Below are 18966 nucleotides of genomic sequence, written 5' to 3'. Positions count from 1 at the left end.
TTGTAAATAATTTAATATGTTCATTAAAAATCTATATTTGGCAACTACTTTTTTACAATACTGAAACACACAATCACAACCACCGAAATAAAAAAAAAATGTTTATAAGTATTTGGCATGATCCAGCAATTAGTTTATATAGGGCAACTTGACAATTTATTGTTGTACAAAATGGTTTTGTATTTGTTTGATTGTACCGAAGAAAAAGGTTAGAGTTATCGATCATTCGTCTAGCAAATCATGCTTTACGGACACACATTCCGTAGTTGTAAATGGACGTCAAGCTTATGAAGCCTGCTTGAAAAGAGATTTTATTCAAAATATTTTCTAACTTACAACTTCTAGGTGTAAAGTGGCTGCAGATCGCTCCACTTGTTTATCTGTAACTAGTAATATATTCTAATTCTACGACACAAATTTTAGAAAAAATGATCATAATTATTTAATGACTTTTTTTCATTATTCAGAATACTTTTAATTTACATCCTTCTTCGGCTGTTCTAATAACCAGATTCAAACGCGAAGATACTACAGGAACACACATTTCACTTTGCCAACATATCAAATACGCAACATTATGGCTTGAATGATAACAGGTGGTCTTATATGAGGTAAAGAAAATTGTAATGTGAACGATCTGAAAACAACGATTTGCATTAAAGATAAACAAGTAAAGGTTTTGTCTTCGTCGACATAATATTTGTATTTAGCGAAATGAATATAAGTAGTCGATTCGGAAAAATATTCTGAAGAAAAGATTTTGTTAATACAATCGAAAGTGTTTCGCTAAACCATTTGCAATTTTTGTTAGGTGTGTAAAATCAATTTTGTTATACGTTGAAGTTGGCAAGATTAACAAAAAAAGTTTTGATACAGGCGTTAACCATGTTTCATCCTACACAAAAAATTTATTTTTTCTCCGCCTTAAAAACATTAAAACCGCGTTGCGTGTAAACGTGGTTATCTAAATTTACGTACTTGCACGCGTAGGTAGCACATTACCCGAAAAGTTTTTCATCCACCGCCACCTAAAAGTTGGGGTATGTCTCCGCGGACGCCATCTAAACACCGGAGTTATCACCAGGTGGTAAAAAAATAAAATTTGTCTGCGACACACGGATGCGAGCGAGGCCTAACGACAGGCTGTTAGGGGAAGGGAGAGACCTCCGCGGAATGCAGATAGCACGACGGAAGTCGTCCACGTGATTACTTATTACTACCGCTGGTCGCAGATAACCCCGGCGAGAGAATGCCAGGCATACCAAACTTAAGACGCTCCACGTGAGATAACAGGAACAGCTCGGAAGAAAAGAAAAACAATGAAGTGCCGAAGTTCCCTCGCCGTAACCTTTGTTTACGTCAGAGGCAAATTATTACTACAGTAAAAAACCGTAGTATTTTCTGTATACTTGAAATATCTTCTCTGCCCCGAGTGGGTTCGTGAAACTAAACAATACGGTATTATTTTTATTACGCTCCCCGTTTTTACTGGCACCACACACAATGCAAACACTGCGTGGATTAAAACCTAGGTATGTGCACTGTACTGTAAAAGTTCACTGGATTTCACGAATGAAACTGCGGTTTAATACGAAAGTTTCATAATGTAACGGGAAAAGGTCGGTATAAAAGACCAGCACGATAAGCTGCACAAATGCCATTTAAATTTAGACTTGAACGAAATTTTTTTAAAACTATACTTGAAATAAAAGTTACTCGACGCATAAGTTAGCGGGATAATGTACTTTAATACTAGTTAAGTTTGGAAATAGATGAGTTTGTAATTACATGTAGGCATTCATAGGTACGTAACGCAAACACGACCGATATCCATCTTTTCATTCTTCTCTTCCTCATCTAATTAGTTTGATGTGAGGTAATGTACAGCCGAATAAATAATTCATTATACACACACACACACACACGTATAAAGTAATTTATCATATGAACTAGGCAATTCTAGGTTAACACCACAACTCAGGGAAACATTTTTAAGAACATAACATGTTCTCTCCCATATATCTGCTCGTTCCATGAGAATTTATGGAAAGTGTATCTTCAGTGTAGCACACGGAAAGTTTCACCAAGGACGAACTAGCATACGTAACCGCCTTGATTTAAAGATGGCAATAACTCTCCCATATTAAAGAAGATAACTCATTTTTATGGATAAGTGTGTCCACATTTCAGCATCCGCTAATATTTGACGAAGTTACGACTGATTTAAGATTAAAAAACGCTTGCTCTATTAGTTATCAACATATTGCGTCTAGACTGCTAATGCATAAATTTTATTCAATTTTTGATAAGTTAACATCTTAACTTTCAGTGTACATCATTTGGTAGGAGAAATTTATTGAATGGCACAGAAGTCGCGTGGAACGAAACTATGTAACCACGTTGCTGCCATCTGTGGAAGATGGCACGAAATAATTTCACAAAGACAAAGAAAAAAAATTATAGTATCAACTTTTTAATTAATATAAACAAGATGGGCAGTATTTTTTTCATTTTCCTTGTCGAAAATCAAGTCCAAAGGAGGTGTTTAGTTTTTTTTCTTCCCTAAAGATTTTTCGCTTTAATCGGAGACGAATTCAGTATTTAGTTTAAACATTTCGCTCTGCAAATCGAATGATTCTATAGTCAACGTAGTTGCTCCGACAGCGAATTCTAGCGGCGGGCGCGGAAACTACGCGTGATTCGCGTCAAGAAATGTAGTTTTAAAAATTTGGCGTAGTACTATACTTATTTCGCTCGGCATTATTTCAAATAATTATACCTTAAATTTCGTGTCAGAGTTAAGTTAATTATTTCAAACATGAGAACACATGAATTTGCTCGTTACCGAAGTTATATGTTTACACATCACTGGCGAGTACTGAAGAATCGCTCACGATTTTTTTTTTTCCATTCTCATCGACAGTGACGTCGTAAGGGTGAAAATTGCATAGATAAAAGATGCTGGCTAAAGATTCGGTCATGGTCTGATGAAGAAAAAAATATACCAACATTTATTTAATAAGGGCAGGCTTTCGCAACATTTGTCTGAAGTTGCTTGGCTTGTGGTTTCTAGCAGCGTCGGAGAAGATTTCACCGACGTTTCGGTCAACGTTGCATACGCCATCTTTAGAGTAGCAGTTATCTAATGAGGATAAAAAAAGGTCTCATCGTGCATGAATCACAAGAATATAAAAACAATAATAGAATCTAAACGACTTGAAATAATTCGATGTGGTTTGTTTTGTCGGTTAGATATTTCCATTACGGAGACCTACATGTGCAGAAAAGGCCAATAAAGTGTATATATAGTTAAAGAAAAACGCTGTTTTTCATACAATAAGGGCTTGAAACCAAAAATAAACAAATAGGAATAAAAAATCTCTATAATAACGAAATACTACAACGAAAAACTTATTAAAATGTCAAGCTAATTTTAACTTATTTAAACATGCCATTATACAATTGTAAAATAAAAAATATAGATAAAAATAATTCCAAAATTTAATTATATAGCTGTTTTATGTGATTTTATTAATTGTACAGCCTAATTTTGTTATGTTTTTTTTGTTTCAAGGGATTTGATGGAAAACTAAGTTTGCAGTTTTTTTTTTTTTTAACAATGCACTGTATTGAATATTTCCGTCTATTCAGATCTCCGTATTAAAAATATACAGTCGACAAAATCAACCCCGTTGAATTATGTCAAGACGTTCAGATTTTAGTATCATATTTATAGTCTCGTCTCTATGCACGATGCGACATTTCCTATCCTCTTAAGTAGGTAACTGCTACCCTGAAGATGGCGAATAGAATGCCAACCGAAACATCTATGTAAATTTCTCCTTCGACGCGGGCTCCAGTCAACAAGGCAAGCAACTTCATCCCAGCATGTGCCTGCGGTGATATCGGGGCACCATGGAAAAATTAAAGCGAGATGGTCAGGTCGGGATTTGAATCCGGGTCCCTCCTCTGCGTCACTTCGCTCCATTTTAAACGCAATAAATATCATTCTTGCAGAGCCAACATGCAAACAAGAGGCACGTGTAGTTTGGTAACAAACCGTATCACTTGTGCGTGTAGGCTATAACGGAATGACCCATGCAGCACTGAAAACAGCACACTAACATTGCCACTAACCGCCACCTAACCAAACTGTATCTGTAGTACAGACGTTTTACTCTCCAACAAGACTGCCCAACATTTACGACAGACCATGATTGGGCCACATTTTTTGCCATACGATGAAAAGTACCAATTGGCAATAAACTAGAAATTTGTTTTTTCCTGTTGTGAACAAAATCAGATTTTACGGCACTAGTCCTATTAGAATTTTACAAACGGCTTCCAGGCATACTTCGCATACGAATTTTTTATATTAACTGGCTTTTTTATTACGTTTATTGCAGAGCGATTTGTGTACATAGGTGTGTATCTAGAAAGCTATTACAGTGCCAATTCCAGTGAAGTAATACCAACTGTCATTATTCTAATAGCGTACGAGCCCGTGATTTATTGCAAAAATTTCACCAATCTAACGCCAAATCTATTGAAACTGTAAAAAAATCATAAACTGGGACAAGCTAAATAGCAATGTAGAGGCAATTTTACTACTGAGTCAAGATTAGTATTGCACTGACGTTAGTGCAATTTTACACCTATATGTGTGTTAAAGTACATACTATCAAACATCAACAGGTACTTTGATACAAAAATTTACATATGTGTGCAAATTTTTTACCCCAAATTTCAGTTAATTTTACTGTATCGTTGAGTATAATTGCATTAACGATGAACATTGTTAATTTGTACTATGCACTTCCAAATAAGGTATATATGTGTGTATATATAGCTTACAGATGTTAATTAACAATGTGTACTTTCGAGAGATATTCATTTTTATCACATTTAATTGTTCAAGTAAATAATTTTAACGATCAAGAGTGAATTAGAGGAGTATCAAAACTCTATGACCTTTTATTTGAACGTATTAACCATTTGACAATTGTGCACACAAACATTCTTGTGTTTCGGAACATTGGTGTTTGTTAATATACACTGCAAAATAATTTTATTTTTTTAGTTCCTTGGTAGTTGTAAATTTACTCCATCAAATATTTTGTACTTTCCCCACGACGGAGTTACCGGAGGAACAATATTTTCGCTCAGACGCACAAAAAAGCCTCGCATAGAAAGCGGTTGCTCCCAAGACGGTTGAGAGGTTATTAAAGTTTGAAATTAAAAACTCCTCCGCGAGCCGGGCGGCATTAACAGCGGAGATATACACGCGGGGCGCGTGCGCGCCGTATAGCAGCCCCAACTTGTGTCTCATTACCGCAGCCGTGCCTCCCACCTGCCACTCCTGCGCTGCGCCGGGAAGGTTGTGCTGAAATCGCGGCAGCGCGCTGGACGGGAAGCTTACGATTCACTCGTCCTGGACATACCCGAATACTCACGTTGGCAAGCCTTCTTTCAACAGACGAGAGAGCCAAAAGCCCGATCGTGCATCTTCGGTTTTTTTTTTTTTTTTGGTTCATTGTAAATAAATATACAACTCATGATAACTAATGGTCAATTAGGTGAGATTAGCTACATTATAAATACTTTAAAACATTGTGGACCGTTTATTTGGTTAGGATAGCTACATTAAAGATACTGTGAAATCATGTAAACAGTTTCCCCCCAATAAATACACCTGTTGTGGTACGGAAAAAAAAAGCGAGCATGAACTTCGGATTTGGCTCTCTCGTCTGTGAAAACAAGGCTTGCCAACGTGAGTAATCGGGTATGTCCAGAAGGACGAGTGAATCGTAGGCTTCCCGCGCTGCACACGTCGAGAGCCCCCGCCTACCCGGGCACACACACGGTGTGCAGAGCTTCAGGAAAAACAACGCGATTTCAAACTACAAGATATCAGAGTGGAGTCTTGTTACGAAAACCATTTAAAGAGTTCGCTGACGGTGGAAAAGTACGTTTGATTCCGGATTACGTTTTTAAACTGTACTTTTAGAAGAGTTAAAATGGCTAAAACCATTGAATATATATAACTTATAGAAGTCGCGAGGGGATAGGATTTATTATTCCAATTTTCGGATCCAAAACTGAGGTAGTTGTTAGCTCCGCCGCTAGACAGCTCTTCTTTCCAAAAGAGGGTACTCGTAGTTACCAGCTTCCACGCCAGAGCGCTGTAGCGTCGCTTTTTTCAAGGTCGTGCGCGTAATTCTCTGTTTCACTCTATCGAGAAATCCGAGCGCTTAGATACCGGCGGGCGCAACTGAATTGGAGGAATACGGCCACCGAAAAAAAAAAAGAAAAAAAGTGCGGTTAAAAGATGCCAACATCAAAAATTAAGTTTTAATAATAAGAAAACTACAGAAATTTCTTAAAGCGTATCAGATGGGAATGTACAGTATAGTGTACATTCCCACTGACATTCGTAGTTCAGAATTTATAAAATGTTGTGTTAACGGAGTGGCGCATTGAGTAAAATGGCAAAACACAATTTGGAATAATTCTTGACAACGTTGAATGATTTTGGTAGCTATAAAACAACTATGGCTGCGATGACTGTTCAAACGCGTGCACGTGTTGTTATTAGTAACTGAAACTAATGGTATGATGTCATACTTTGTGGCTATGCAGTTTATAATTTTTTTAACATAAGATGAAGCATTTTTACATAATGTATTGGTTGTTTCGTAATTCAAAATAAATAATCTTAAACGTTATATGGTGAATATTCCCAGTAGCGAATGACCACAAAAAAAATCAATTTTGCCAACATAGATCTGAAAAGTTAACGATTAACTATGTTAAGTTGCTTATAAATAACGCACATTTCCCGGATCTCCAAAGAAAATAAGAGTGTTTGTTATAGCATTGAGTTCCCACTCTTTATATTCCTTGCTTTGAGGTTAGATACACAAGTGCTCGTAAAAATGATGCGCAAGTATTTTGAATACAAATATATTTTCTTTTAATAACCGAAAGGTAAATATTATTTCCATGAAATATAATACAATTCTTTAAACACAGACAACATATAAGAGCTATTTTTTGTTTATTATTCCATCTGGCGTGATAAATATTATATTTTAAAAACTGTTTGTGGATTTTTAATATAAAATAAATATTTATTTATGACATCAATTTAAGTTGTTCAAAAAATTCACTTTGGTATGAATTAAACCAAATTCATGTTATCCAGGGCACAAAATTAGAAACTACCAAAAAAGATTATTTACATTGCTGTTTTGTGTAAATCTGTGCACGGACTTAGTAAGTGACATATTTATAATTCCTCATTTTAGCAACCCATTTTAACACAAGAGAAAAATGATTTTATACTAAAAAATTATTATTTTAAACCATTAATTAGCAGGAAACATGTATGAATAATCTATTTAAATTTGCATTTGAACAGTGAATATTATTTTGCAATAATAAATATTTTTATCATCGTATATTACTGATGAAAAGTTTGTATTTCCATCTAATCAGAAGTATTATGACACAGTTAATTAAATTGCTTTACAAGTTTTTATTCACATGAAAATCATTAAAAATTGGTTGGGAAGTTATATAAATATACAAAAACAAATCATTATACATACAATTTTATTATCTTAGTGGATTTAAATTAATGGTGTCCCAGTGACTACTGCGAAGAAAAAAGTCTTGCGAAAGGTTTCCTCGTAATTGAAATTCGTCAAAAAAAACTATCTCTCATTTTTGGTGACATTTCTGACAAGTGGTACGATGAAATTTGAGACTGGCAAATGAATGTTGTGAAGCAATAAACAAAATATCACATTCGTGAACTACAAATGCATAATTGTTTTTATTTTATAATAAAAGTGTATCTAATAACCCGTGGCTTTGCTCACGTAATTTCCGGGTATTGCTGATATTCTACCATTTTAAGAAAATATGTATTAAATTTCAAAGATTTTTGAAGAATTATACACAAAGAACTGTCAAGTATAGAACATATTTAATAAATAAAAATATTTTTACGACTTATTTTTAATTGGTTTAGCGTAAGTCTATTTTAACTTTTATTTAAAATTAAGTACCTACCTTATTTTCTATCTCCCGGTTTAGTGACTTTGAGAATATATTTTTCCTTGATGAAATCTTAACTCTTTTCCATCTGACGAAGAAGCCAATTAAAAAATAAACTAAGACTCGCGCACTTATTGTATGTTAAGACTGCCATCGTTTTAAATTACTGTAATTTTTTTAGTTATAGTCATGCTTAGTATAATAACATAATATGCCTTATTACGCATACATTTCAGTATTCATGAAACCAATGCATTTTTATTTGAAATGTACAGCAGTTACCAAATTTCTTATCTCGCATATTGATCTTTTGGTATGGCTATTATTACTTAAACTAAATTTTTTGAATTTTCACTGATGCGCTGTTTTCCCTTTTCTATGTGATTTAGAAAATATAGCAATATACGTAAGCCAATTAAACCAAAATCATCCTGAATTTTTATTACCGAAAAAAGTTAATTACAAAAAATTTTAATGTGCGTATTTTAATATTGAATTTATATATATCTTGCCAATACTGATTTAGTGGGTTACATTTTTTTTATTTTTAAAAATAATATCTACCCCTTTAACTACTTAATAGATGACGTTGAATAAGAGAAGGTTGTTTAAGGTATGTTTATTTTCCTTGCCAATATCTAAAAGTAAATTTGTACAAACGCGAAATATAGTTTAAATAAGTATTTTACTTTTAAAATAAAACCATATTTTGAACGTAACACTGACTATTGGCCCAATACAAAGTTTTAATAGCTAATTTTCACTTCACTCGGGTACAGAATCCCATCATTCAGTGATTTCCGTGGCTAGCTTCTTTTGGGATTTCATCATTCTCAAACGACGGTAAGGGAAGCTCCTCTTCAAGGTCGCCTAACGATGCTGATAAGACCTGCCGGGTAATTTGAATCGTTGGTCTGGGATTTTCCGGGGGGGGGGGGGGGGGGGGGTGAAGGATGATGTCACGACTGGGCTGGTTAACCTAGTTCTGCCAAATACCGCCAGGGGCGTACACGGCCGATACCCAGCGATGAAAGCGATCGCAGCGGCGGAGCTTGGAACTACAACAATTCTTCTAAGAAACCGGACAGAAAATTTAACCTGGGCTCGCGACTTCTATACATTATATATATTCAATGCTAAAACGCATGTTTTCAGAGTAATTTTTAGGCGTAAAACAATCTGTACAGATTCTTGAAAGAAGACTTGCATTACGCCTTTATCTTCATTTCTCGGCCTTATGTTTCGGTCACCGCTCAAATTTCGCCGTTATCATGGGACGACGAGAAGCGTCAGTTCAGAGCTATACCGCACTATAAACACCAGCGAGCGTCGCGCTTATCATCCCGCCTCACTAATACACACACACATACCCCTGACGAGGCGGGCCCCTTAAAACCGACACCACTAGGAGATATCGCATGATTTTTTTTCATGCTCTGCTCACAATGTTCTCCAGGTGGGTAAGGGTTGTTCACATCGAAACAATATACTCTATTAAATTGGGTAAGCATGGTTCTCACACAGTAAGACAGCACGATTAAGCATCATGACTTTTTCAGTACTGGTTAACTGCTTCCAGTCCTCCGTCGAAATATATAAAAACCACGGGAACCCTGCCTAGTACTAAATAAAGCTTCAAAATTGTTTTACGTTTTACAAGTGTAATGAACATTTGCTATTACTCCCACTAAAATGTACACAAACCGCTTTTGCTTTGACAGTTTAATTACCGGTACAGGACGACTTTTCGAATCGACAGGTGTACACAAAAAAAAAACTTCCCTGAACCAATAATTGGTAGAATTCCAGGGGAGGCATATTTGTACCGCATCATATCAAACCTTGTAGCGACCCCACTATCCCCTACAGCAAAACGAAAAATAAAAATAAAACAGACTAATAAGAAAATATCAATAACACGAAACGTTAAAAAAATCGTGGTTGGTTCTAAAAACCTTTTATATGGAAATATATCGTGTCTTCAGCAAGTGTAACTACTACGTACGCCTAGTCGCTTGTCGAAATATATTTTATTTATTTTTCACCTCAGCCCAGTTACTCATTTCCCGTATGTATTGTTTGTTAAAAACAATCTTATAGTTTTAAAATTATGCTTTCAGCCAGTTAACGCATAGCAAGCGGCAAGAGTAGCTTCTGTATTACACACTGGAAGCCGAGTCTCTATGCTGTGATAACACACATCTGTAAGTATCGTTAGGGTAAACTACCCTAATTATAATTTTATCGAGTCAATTGGTAACCTATGGTCTTCAGAATCAAAAAATGTCCCTTTCAAACCCTCTCCTCACTACCCGAAATAACATTGTGCCATTTTGGTTTATAATATGACGTAGCTACAAGCAACTGAGAATTATACGAATGGTTGCAGCTTTCATTTACGTGTTGACAGGGTAGTTTCTCAAATTATTTTATTCCTATAATGTACGTAGTATTAATGACTGATTTAATTAAATCTATAATATAACTCAAATTGATTGTGTATAAATTATGTTAACTTTGCAATAAGATTTAATGTTTTCCAGAAATTTAATAAGAGTCAATAGCCTAAAAAGAGAGTGTCTGAATTCGATCAACCAACCAGGTTCAACGTATCAAAATACGTCGAAATATGCCGAAAAATCTAAATCTATACTATTTATGGTCTTTGGCTATCTTGGCCACTGTTTTACATACATACATATATGTATATAGTCCATCCACGGTAACCTCCTACTTTTTTTAACGAACCTTTGAAAAAACACACCAGGATGCAGCATGTTTGGTTCGTTTGCAAAAATACTTTCCATCATATGCATATTAAACATGCATTAACACTAAATTACCGTATAATGATGTTAAATAAAATTTTACAACAAAAGTAACTATCTATGTACAATATTATTAATATTAATGATCTTGCATGTGTGTAAATGAAACAGTGAGAGAAGTGGTGTGTTGGCAATGATTAGAACGAAATAGTTCCATAGCCAAAATATATATTTTTTGACTTTCCGCGTGTATTTAAGAATTTGTTTGGGTATTTGTTAAGTTTGAACATTTTTTTAAATCTCTGGTGAAATAAAAACGTTATGTTAACGGTAAAAAAATATTACGTGCCGAAACCGTGGTCGCGCATTAATAATGTTAATAGTCACTTGTTTGTTTTCTCTTTCAGCCGTTTGTCTGCAGTTACGCCATATTGCAGTGTGTTTTAATATATTACTGACCGTGAAATAACGTACAGTTTGTGTTTCAGGATTTTGTGTTAATATTGTGTATTTTAACTTTGTTATATTATTTATTATCTACTATTGTAATGATGGAATTTGTTATCGTTTTGATATTTTGTGTGGTTCTTGTGATTGCTGTAATAGTAATTGGTTCCGGGATGGGGAAAGCTACTTCTTCGCAGCGTCAGATGGACATCATTAACGTCGCTCAGAACTTATATGTTTTAATTAGGAAAGGCGACTTGAAGAAATGTGACGTTACGCAGACGACCGCGTTTCTTCTCAACATCGCAAAGTCAACTGTTCTCAAGTAAGTAGGCTTTTTTCGTTTTCATGCACGTAAAAAAAAATATCGACTGTGTCCTAAGTATTGTCGGCCTGTGTTTTAACTCACGAGGTTTTTTGTGTTTTATTTCCAATTTATAATTTTTGGTGTGAGACAACACCGCCATGTGGCGTCTCTGTTGAAAAGTTAACCTAAAATCATATTAGGCCTACTCAGGTCCTAACAATAACAATATAGGCACTTACAAGTATTTTTATGGGTGTGATACACGTTTGTTTATAACGATGTTTATAAACTTTATGATAGGTTTAACTATAACATAAGGGAGTGATTTTATAATTTGCATTTAATTAGTTTTTCATCTGTTTGGGAGATCACAAAATAAATAAAAAAAACACTTCATTAATTTCGTGGACAAAGTCTGTCATGTTTCCATTTAGTGACCACAAAGCAAATATTTGTGACAAAATGCCATATTTGGAACACTGCCTAACTGCGTATTGTGAACGGGTCCCCGGAAAAGTGTTATGACAAATGTTTTTTTTTTTTTTTTTTTTTTGGTTAGGTACTACAAGAAAGACATTGAAGAAGTTTCAACACCAGGAAAAAAGAGGGAAAAAAGGCCACAGGAAGGAAAGTCACTTGACACAGTCGACGATTTCACAGTAAATGCAATCAGGAATGCAATTTACAGGATGTACGCTGAAGGTAAAAATTTGATACTGAAGAGTAGTTTCAATATCACTGGGGTAGGCCCTACTTAATTGTATTCATTTCATATATCCATATGCAGATTGACCGGTTCAGTTTTTTTCCCGATATAATCTGTCCTTTAAAAATACTTAACATTTTTGGGTGGTTTGTTAGGTTTCTTTATTGATATGGTATTGATATATAGAATATTGTGCAACATATGAAATAGGTACACGTCCTTTTAAGGTTAGGTTAAAGATAGAAAGAAAATTGTTACATTCTAAAACTACAAGTAATGTTTATATCGTTATACACAGTATACATATTAAATAACCTCAACTTTTATGATGTATCAGAAGGTTAAATAATGACTATTTCCAGTATCAATAATATCCAGTTGTGCGCTTTAGCAGTAATTGGTTACAAATTAGTGAGTTGTAGTCTAAGCAAGCATGGTTATTAAAAAAAAAATTGGGATACTTAATTGGCTAAATTGTACTGTGTGGCAGGGTCCAGTACAATATATATTCTATTGCAAAATAGTGTCATGCCCCGCTTAACCCTTTAGAAAATATAGGGGTATTGTTATTTTATAAACAATAGGCCTACTTAATTGTAATGAAGTATCATATGAAAACACAACTTAGCCAGACAAACTGTGTGTTAGTGTATGAAGTAACAGAAGGTTATAAAACAGTAAAAGTTTAGTATCGCGTATCCGATTCGATACATTGATCCTGATCGCATGATCCTGCAAATATTGATCCTGTGATTGATGATGCTTGCTTTTCTAATTTATTACGTTTAAAAATCCTGTACAAAACCAAAACTAAAAACCTGTGATATAGTAATGAGTTATGATTTAAAGTTGAATAATAATGAAAATATATATGTTTTATTAAACTTATGATAATTATTCTTGCTATACCACAATATTTGATTATGTTCAGGATCTTTGATCTGAATAAATGAAAAAAAAACATGCACCACACGATCAATAGGATGTACAGGTTCATGCATAAAGATCTAGGGATCACATGGCATACACGATACAAAACATTTACCTATAACACAGTGTAGAGATTGTAACTTATTGATTGCTAAATTGAATGCTGAAATACTAATATTTTACACAACTTCAATACAAACGCGCAATATAATCGTCATATCATTGCAGACAAAAATACTGCAATGTAGAATTCCTCTAAGCAAACTACAAAATTTAAATTAATTTAAAAGTATTTTTGAAATGTAAGTTTATTAAAACTATTTAATAAATGTAAATTGTGCACTTAAATTATCTTCTACGGGGTTGTGGTTTCGCTTAGTTTTGTGTACCTCTGTTATTTCATGTATTGTTAATGTATGCAATAAATTTACAGGTTTGAATGTTACAGTCGACACCATTTTGAAAGAAATCAGGGAAAGACAAATAGATTATTATGGTGGAAGATCAAGTCTTCATAAATTGTTAAAGAAGATGGGATTTTCATGGACAACTGTTGATGGACGAAAAGCTTTGATAGAGAATGAAAACATAGTATTGCAGCGAATAGATTTCTTGAGAAAGTATAAAGAAGAAAAAGAAAGAGGTGCCAATTTCATATTTGTTGATGAAACATGGATTTTCCAGAGAGGCAAGGCATTAATTTATTTGAAAATTTGTTCTGTGGTCCAATACAAAGTATTTCATTTCCATTTCATATATTTTTCAGGAACTGTATCAAAGTCATGGCAGGACAAGAGTCTACAATCTGCGAAGAGACGTACTGTTGGAGATGGTAAAAGGTTTATTGTTGTTAATGCTGGAGGGCGCACTGGCTTTGTGCCAGGAGCAGGATTACTTTTTGTTTCAGGTCAGAAGACTGCAGACTACCATGGCGAGATGAATGGGGAAACTTTCTTGATGTGTTTTGAAGACATGTTGGTGCATCTTGAGGAACCCAGTGTCATCATAATGGACAATGCTTCATATCACAGCACCCAGGTATGTGCAATGGTAAAGCAGTGTCTTTTTATTGCTCAAATTGTAATGTGAAAAATTTACATGTGTTTATTATTGTGTATAAGTACGAATATTCGAGACTAATACATTTTGCCAGCAATAATTGTTATCTTAATAGTATGCCTACACTACATTTTTATAAACTATAATGTTTGAGCTGAAATTGATTACACACACAGATATATATATATATATACATATATATATATATATAATGTAATTGAATTACATCGTAGTGCAAACTAATTTAGTAGAGGGTTTGAAATACCAAATAAAAATTTTTTATTGCAAATAGCATTTGAAAATGACATAATTACTTGTTTGGTAAAAGGACCCACTTTATGAATGCTCTGTTGCCCTACTTAATAAATTAAAATAATATTTTCAAAAAAATTTCTAGTCACTAAACTAACATGCTTTGTTAAATTTAGAAATTCATTACGACAATATGCCAAAACACATGTTTGCTTTGCATAAGTACAGTAGAACCCTGTTATAATTTGTTTTTAAGGGGCTACAAGAAAAAAAAACATAAGCAGGAAATTCAATTTAGTACTTTTTAGTGTGGATTTATTGCCAATGGACTCAACAAGCTGCATAAAGATATATTTGATGCTCCAATTTGCTTGTAGCAAGCCAAAAACAATTTTTCTTTAACATCATGGTGCTTCCAGCTTCTATCTGCTTTGTCTTTACTTACACATTGTCTCATTGCTGTAAAATTGTCTCATTTCTGTATAATTGTCATAATTCACGACAGTGTTTACAGTGGAAATGCTTAAGTCCAGTTCTTTTGCCACTTGAACATGTGATTTAAGTGAATACATTTGAAAACACACAGAATGGCTAAAAATTTATGAATTTATTTGTTTTCCAAGGGTGTCAACAGGCAGTTAACTGCTAACATACACATATACATAGACAGTATAGACAAAGGCTTTTAATTTTTTTCGTCTTCTAAAATTTTATGAAGTGAACATTACAAGCACGAAACGCATAATTTGTGAAACATTATATCCAGGAATTAAATACGTTGTCCTTATAGGGAAAATATTGGACTTGAAAAATAATACATTATAGGCAGGAAAACTTTATAAGCAGTAAAATTGTAACAGGGTTCTACTGTCATGAATTCTTATCAGCTACTTGAGTATTTAGTTAAATGTTGGCATAACGTAGGTTGAGAAAACACCTACAACGAACTGGACCAAGGATGCACTGATCGCGTGGCTGGAGAAGAATGAGATAAAACATGAAAATAATTTGTTGAAAGTGGAGCTGCTGAGAATAGCTAAACAAAACAAGCCCCGAATACGGTATATTATTTCGTTTTTTTTACAGCATTTCTTTAAAAGTGAGATAGTTGCAAAAAATTACGTATACGCCTTGTTCTAACACACTTTTCAGATATGAGGTAGACGAGTTGGCTCGTAACTATGGCCACGAAATTCTACGACTCCCACCCTATCACTGCCACTATAATGCAATCGAACTAGTTTGGGCTCAATGTAAACACCATTACAATAGTAACGTGGGGCGGGCCAAGAGATTTGACAATGATGCAGTTGCAGCCATCTGGAAAGAGGCTCTTGATGCTTCCACACCAGAGAGGTATTTTCATGTTGCATGACCAATGGGGTATTCCTTTTGAAGTAGAAATTGTTTTATTTTCCTGTAGAACATTCCTCAAGCTTCAGCAAAACCCTTACCATACATTTTTACATAATACGTAAGTATTGTTGCCTAGCAGCCTGGTCCTACCATTCCTTTTGATAACTTTGTGTGCTAGTGTGTGTATAGTGTGATTATCATTTTGTGTATATTCATATACCAGTAATACAGTTTTAAAACAATTGGTAAAAATAAGTGGTTTGAATTTGTGTAGTTGTCGTTTTGAAAATGTGTTGCATGTATGTGTTTGTGTTTGTAATTTTATTCCCATGTGATTCATACATATCTGTGTAGTTTCTAGATCTAACAGTGGTGACTTATTTGCAAGTTTTTTTTTTTGTAATTGCAGTCCATTTGCAATTGTTTCATTTCCATAAATAGTTTTGTATTTATTAGTAATTGTGATATTAATTTCTGTTATGCTTAATCTTGTGTCAATGACTTTAAAGTTATGGTGGGTTCAGTGCTGTAGGCAGATTTCAATATTCAGATAAAATTTCAACGTAGAGAATTTTAAATATTTTCATCTAGCGAACTTGAATAGGTATTTACACATGTAGTTCTTGCACATTAGTATTTTCAAAAGTTATGTTATTATAGTGAAATACATATACAGTAAATCATCAAAACTATTCAAAAAATTAAATTTTCGCTATATCTCACTGTTTTTGTCTGGGACAAATTTTAACCAAAAACAAACACAAAACTTATGAAATAAATAATTTATCATATGCATTCTAAGCCTTTATTGAAAACATATAAAATATTTACAGCTTTATTATATCTTGAATAAACCACTATAAATATTTTTTTTTCAGATAACATAAAACAAAACATGTTACTTCAAGTATTAAATAATAGCTTTGATAGTTGAGGAAAACACATTAAATGAGTTTTGTTGTGTTTAAAAATAGTTTCTTGTGGAGTGAGTTCAAAATTGTATGTAATAAAGAGCATGCCATGCATTGTTTACTATGCCGTTTTGACAGAAACAAACATATTTTGTTATAGAGTGGTTTTTGCTATAAACAGGTCATTTATATAGAGGTTTTACTGTATACATTAATTTTTTTAGATGGGCGAGGTGTGTGGATCACGTGGAGAAGCTAATTCAAGCAGACTGGGAGAGAGAAGTCCACATAGACAGCGGCACCATTCCTCCACTCATCATCCACCTCGGCAAGGATAGTTCAAGTGAAGACAGTGACAGCGAAGAATTTGAGGTTACGACACAGCAAGTAGATGGAGACAGTGAAGTACTGGCAGTTCCTCTTGATGATTTACCCGGGTGTTCTTATTGAGGTCTGTATGTAATAAACACCTGGGCAACTGTAAGTATTGGGGTTTGAAACATTTTTTTTTCTTTTATGCATTCCCATTAAGTATGTTGATTACTGGAACTTTATGTATTAACTTTATATTACACATATTATGATAAATTTATAATAAATTTCATTTCTGGATTCGTATAGGTGTATGTGAAACATTTTATTTTGTTGTGTGTCTTCATTTTTCAGTGAACTTACTTGGAAAACAAAAAGCCAGTCCCCATCCAGGGCCACAAATAAATAATGCATATAAGTGGTATAGAAATTACTGTCAATTCTTTACCACAATTTTACTGTTCATAAAATTATGATTTTGTCTAATAAGTATACTCAGGAAAATGTATATAACCATATTTTTATTTGTGGCCTTAACCGGCAAAATGGTAGGGGTTTATTAAATAAAAGAAGAAAATTCATTTTTAAATGTTTTCATCTGAATTTGTTAATTTTATTAAACCTTTAATCCTTAGTCTTTTCCAGATTGCTTAGATGGACAGCCATATGTATAATTTACAATACTTTTTTTTTCAGATGCAGAAAACTGTGTTGAACTGGACTAAAGGATGATATTTATTGCTTACATAAATGTTGTAAATTTATATGTTCTCCTAAAAATTTACTTTAAATTATATGTTATTTCTTTAGCTAACAAACTTATTTTTTAATATTTTTACCACTGGGTATCATAAATGTTATGAACATATACATGTATACTTAAGATCATATTCAAATTACTTATATATATATATATATATATATATATATATATATACACACACACACACATTGTTTTGACAGCTGGTGATTGTAAACAAACCATTTGACATTTGTCACATGGCAATGTTTTTGTTTACATACGGCGGAAGGATACATAGTGACATTAAAGTAGATCCGGTGAAAAGCAGGGCTTCAGAAAAGTAGGAGGTTACCGTGGATGGACTATACACATAATGTTACGAGAACTCTAGCAACGATGCTGGCCTGCCAGACCGCTCACCTGACTGCGGGTGGGGTGCGATATGCAGGTAACTCATCCCGTCATTAACGCTACACGCCTAATCTCATTAGCAGCGGCACCTCGCAAGTCCACGTAGTCCAGCAGCTTGCTCATTGAGCCCGGAGCATTCTCTGCGACTCTCGAGGGTTCGGCACGTTCCCAGTTTTCGTAAAGTGGCATAACTAGGACACGGAGCTTCGAGTCGGGGATTCTGATGACGCGTCACTCCGAAGTGCAGGACCTGACAGGTATATAAACGGAGACTTACCTACGAGGGCAGTGAAGTGAAGAGGGCGAGTGACCCCTTGGTGAGCGAAAGTGGATGGCGAGTGGCGGACTTAAACTGTGTGGTTTAAAAAATAAATACGAATACTTCCGAATCTATTAGAATTAGTGGTGGGAAATTTAATATGAACAAAATATGTGTATACTAATGCAATGTTTCTTTTTCATTTACCGGAATGCGTCATTTAAGGGGTAAAAAGGTAAGTTTTTATTTATTTTAAAAAATGTACATCTAAAACTTACAAAGTTAAGACGTAAAATATTTTGTAAGGCTATTTAAAAAATGCGTTTATTTCTTATATTATTTCACAAGATTCCACCCTAAGGGGTGTAAAGTTAGTTTGATTTTAAAAAATAAATGCATAATTCCGAATATAACTATATTAATTTTATTCAATGTTTTTTTTTCA

The 18966-nt window shown here is 34.0% G+C and overlaps 1 protein-coding gene and 1 long non-coding RNA gene across 8 annotated transcripts in view; one reads left to right on the top strand and one right to left on the bottom strand.

The window, feature by feature from the left end:
• Positions 1-18966, bottom strand: part of LOC134534734 (uncharacterized) — a 376369-nt gene that overhangs the window by 260879 nt on the left and 96524 nt on the right. The gene's annotated exons all lie outside the window — the stretch shown is intronic.
• LOC134534731 (uncharacterized) lies at positions 10998-17655 on the top strand. 6 transcript variants are annotated; one of them, XM_063373231.1, is made up of 7 exons: positions 10998-11601; positions 12143-12285; positions 13653-13862; positions 14127-14257; positions 15455-15591; positions 15683-15886; positions 17022-17655. In XM_063373231.1, the coding sequence occupies exons 1-7, from the start codon at positions 11378-11380 to the stop codon at positions 17245-17247; spliced, it is 1275 nt and encodes a 424-aa protein (XP_063229301.1). In that variant the 5' UTR covers positions 10998-11377; the 3' UTR covers positions 17248-17655. The 6 variants fall into 6 exon arrangements, with proteins under 6 accessions (XP_063229301.1, XP_063229299.1, XP_063229298.1 ...); XM_063373229.1 differs by having other exon boundaries at positions 13986-14257; XM_063373228.1 differs by having other exon boundaries at positions 13653-14051.

This window comes from Bacillus rossius, chromosome 8 (genome assembly GCF_032445375.1).
Source record: "Bacillus rossius redtenbacheri isolate Brsri chromosome 8, Brsri_v3, whole genome shotgun sequence".
In the NCBI taxonomy this organism is placed as follows: domain Eukaryota; kingdom Metazoa; phylum Arthropoda; class Insecta; order Phasmatodea; family Bacillidae; genus Bacillus; species Bacillus rossius.
The sequence above is the reverse complement of the archived record's forward strand: the minus strand, read 5'-3'. Positions and strand labels throughout refer to the sequence as shown.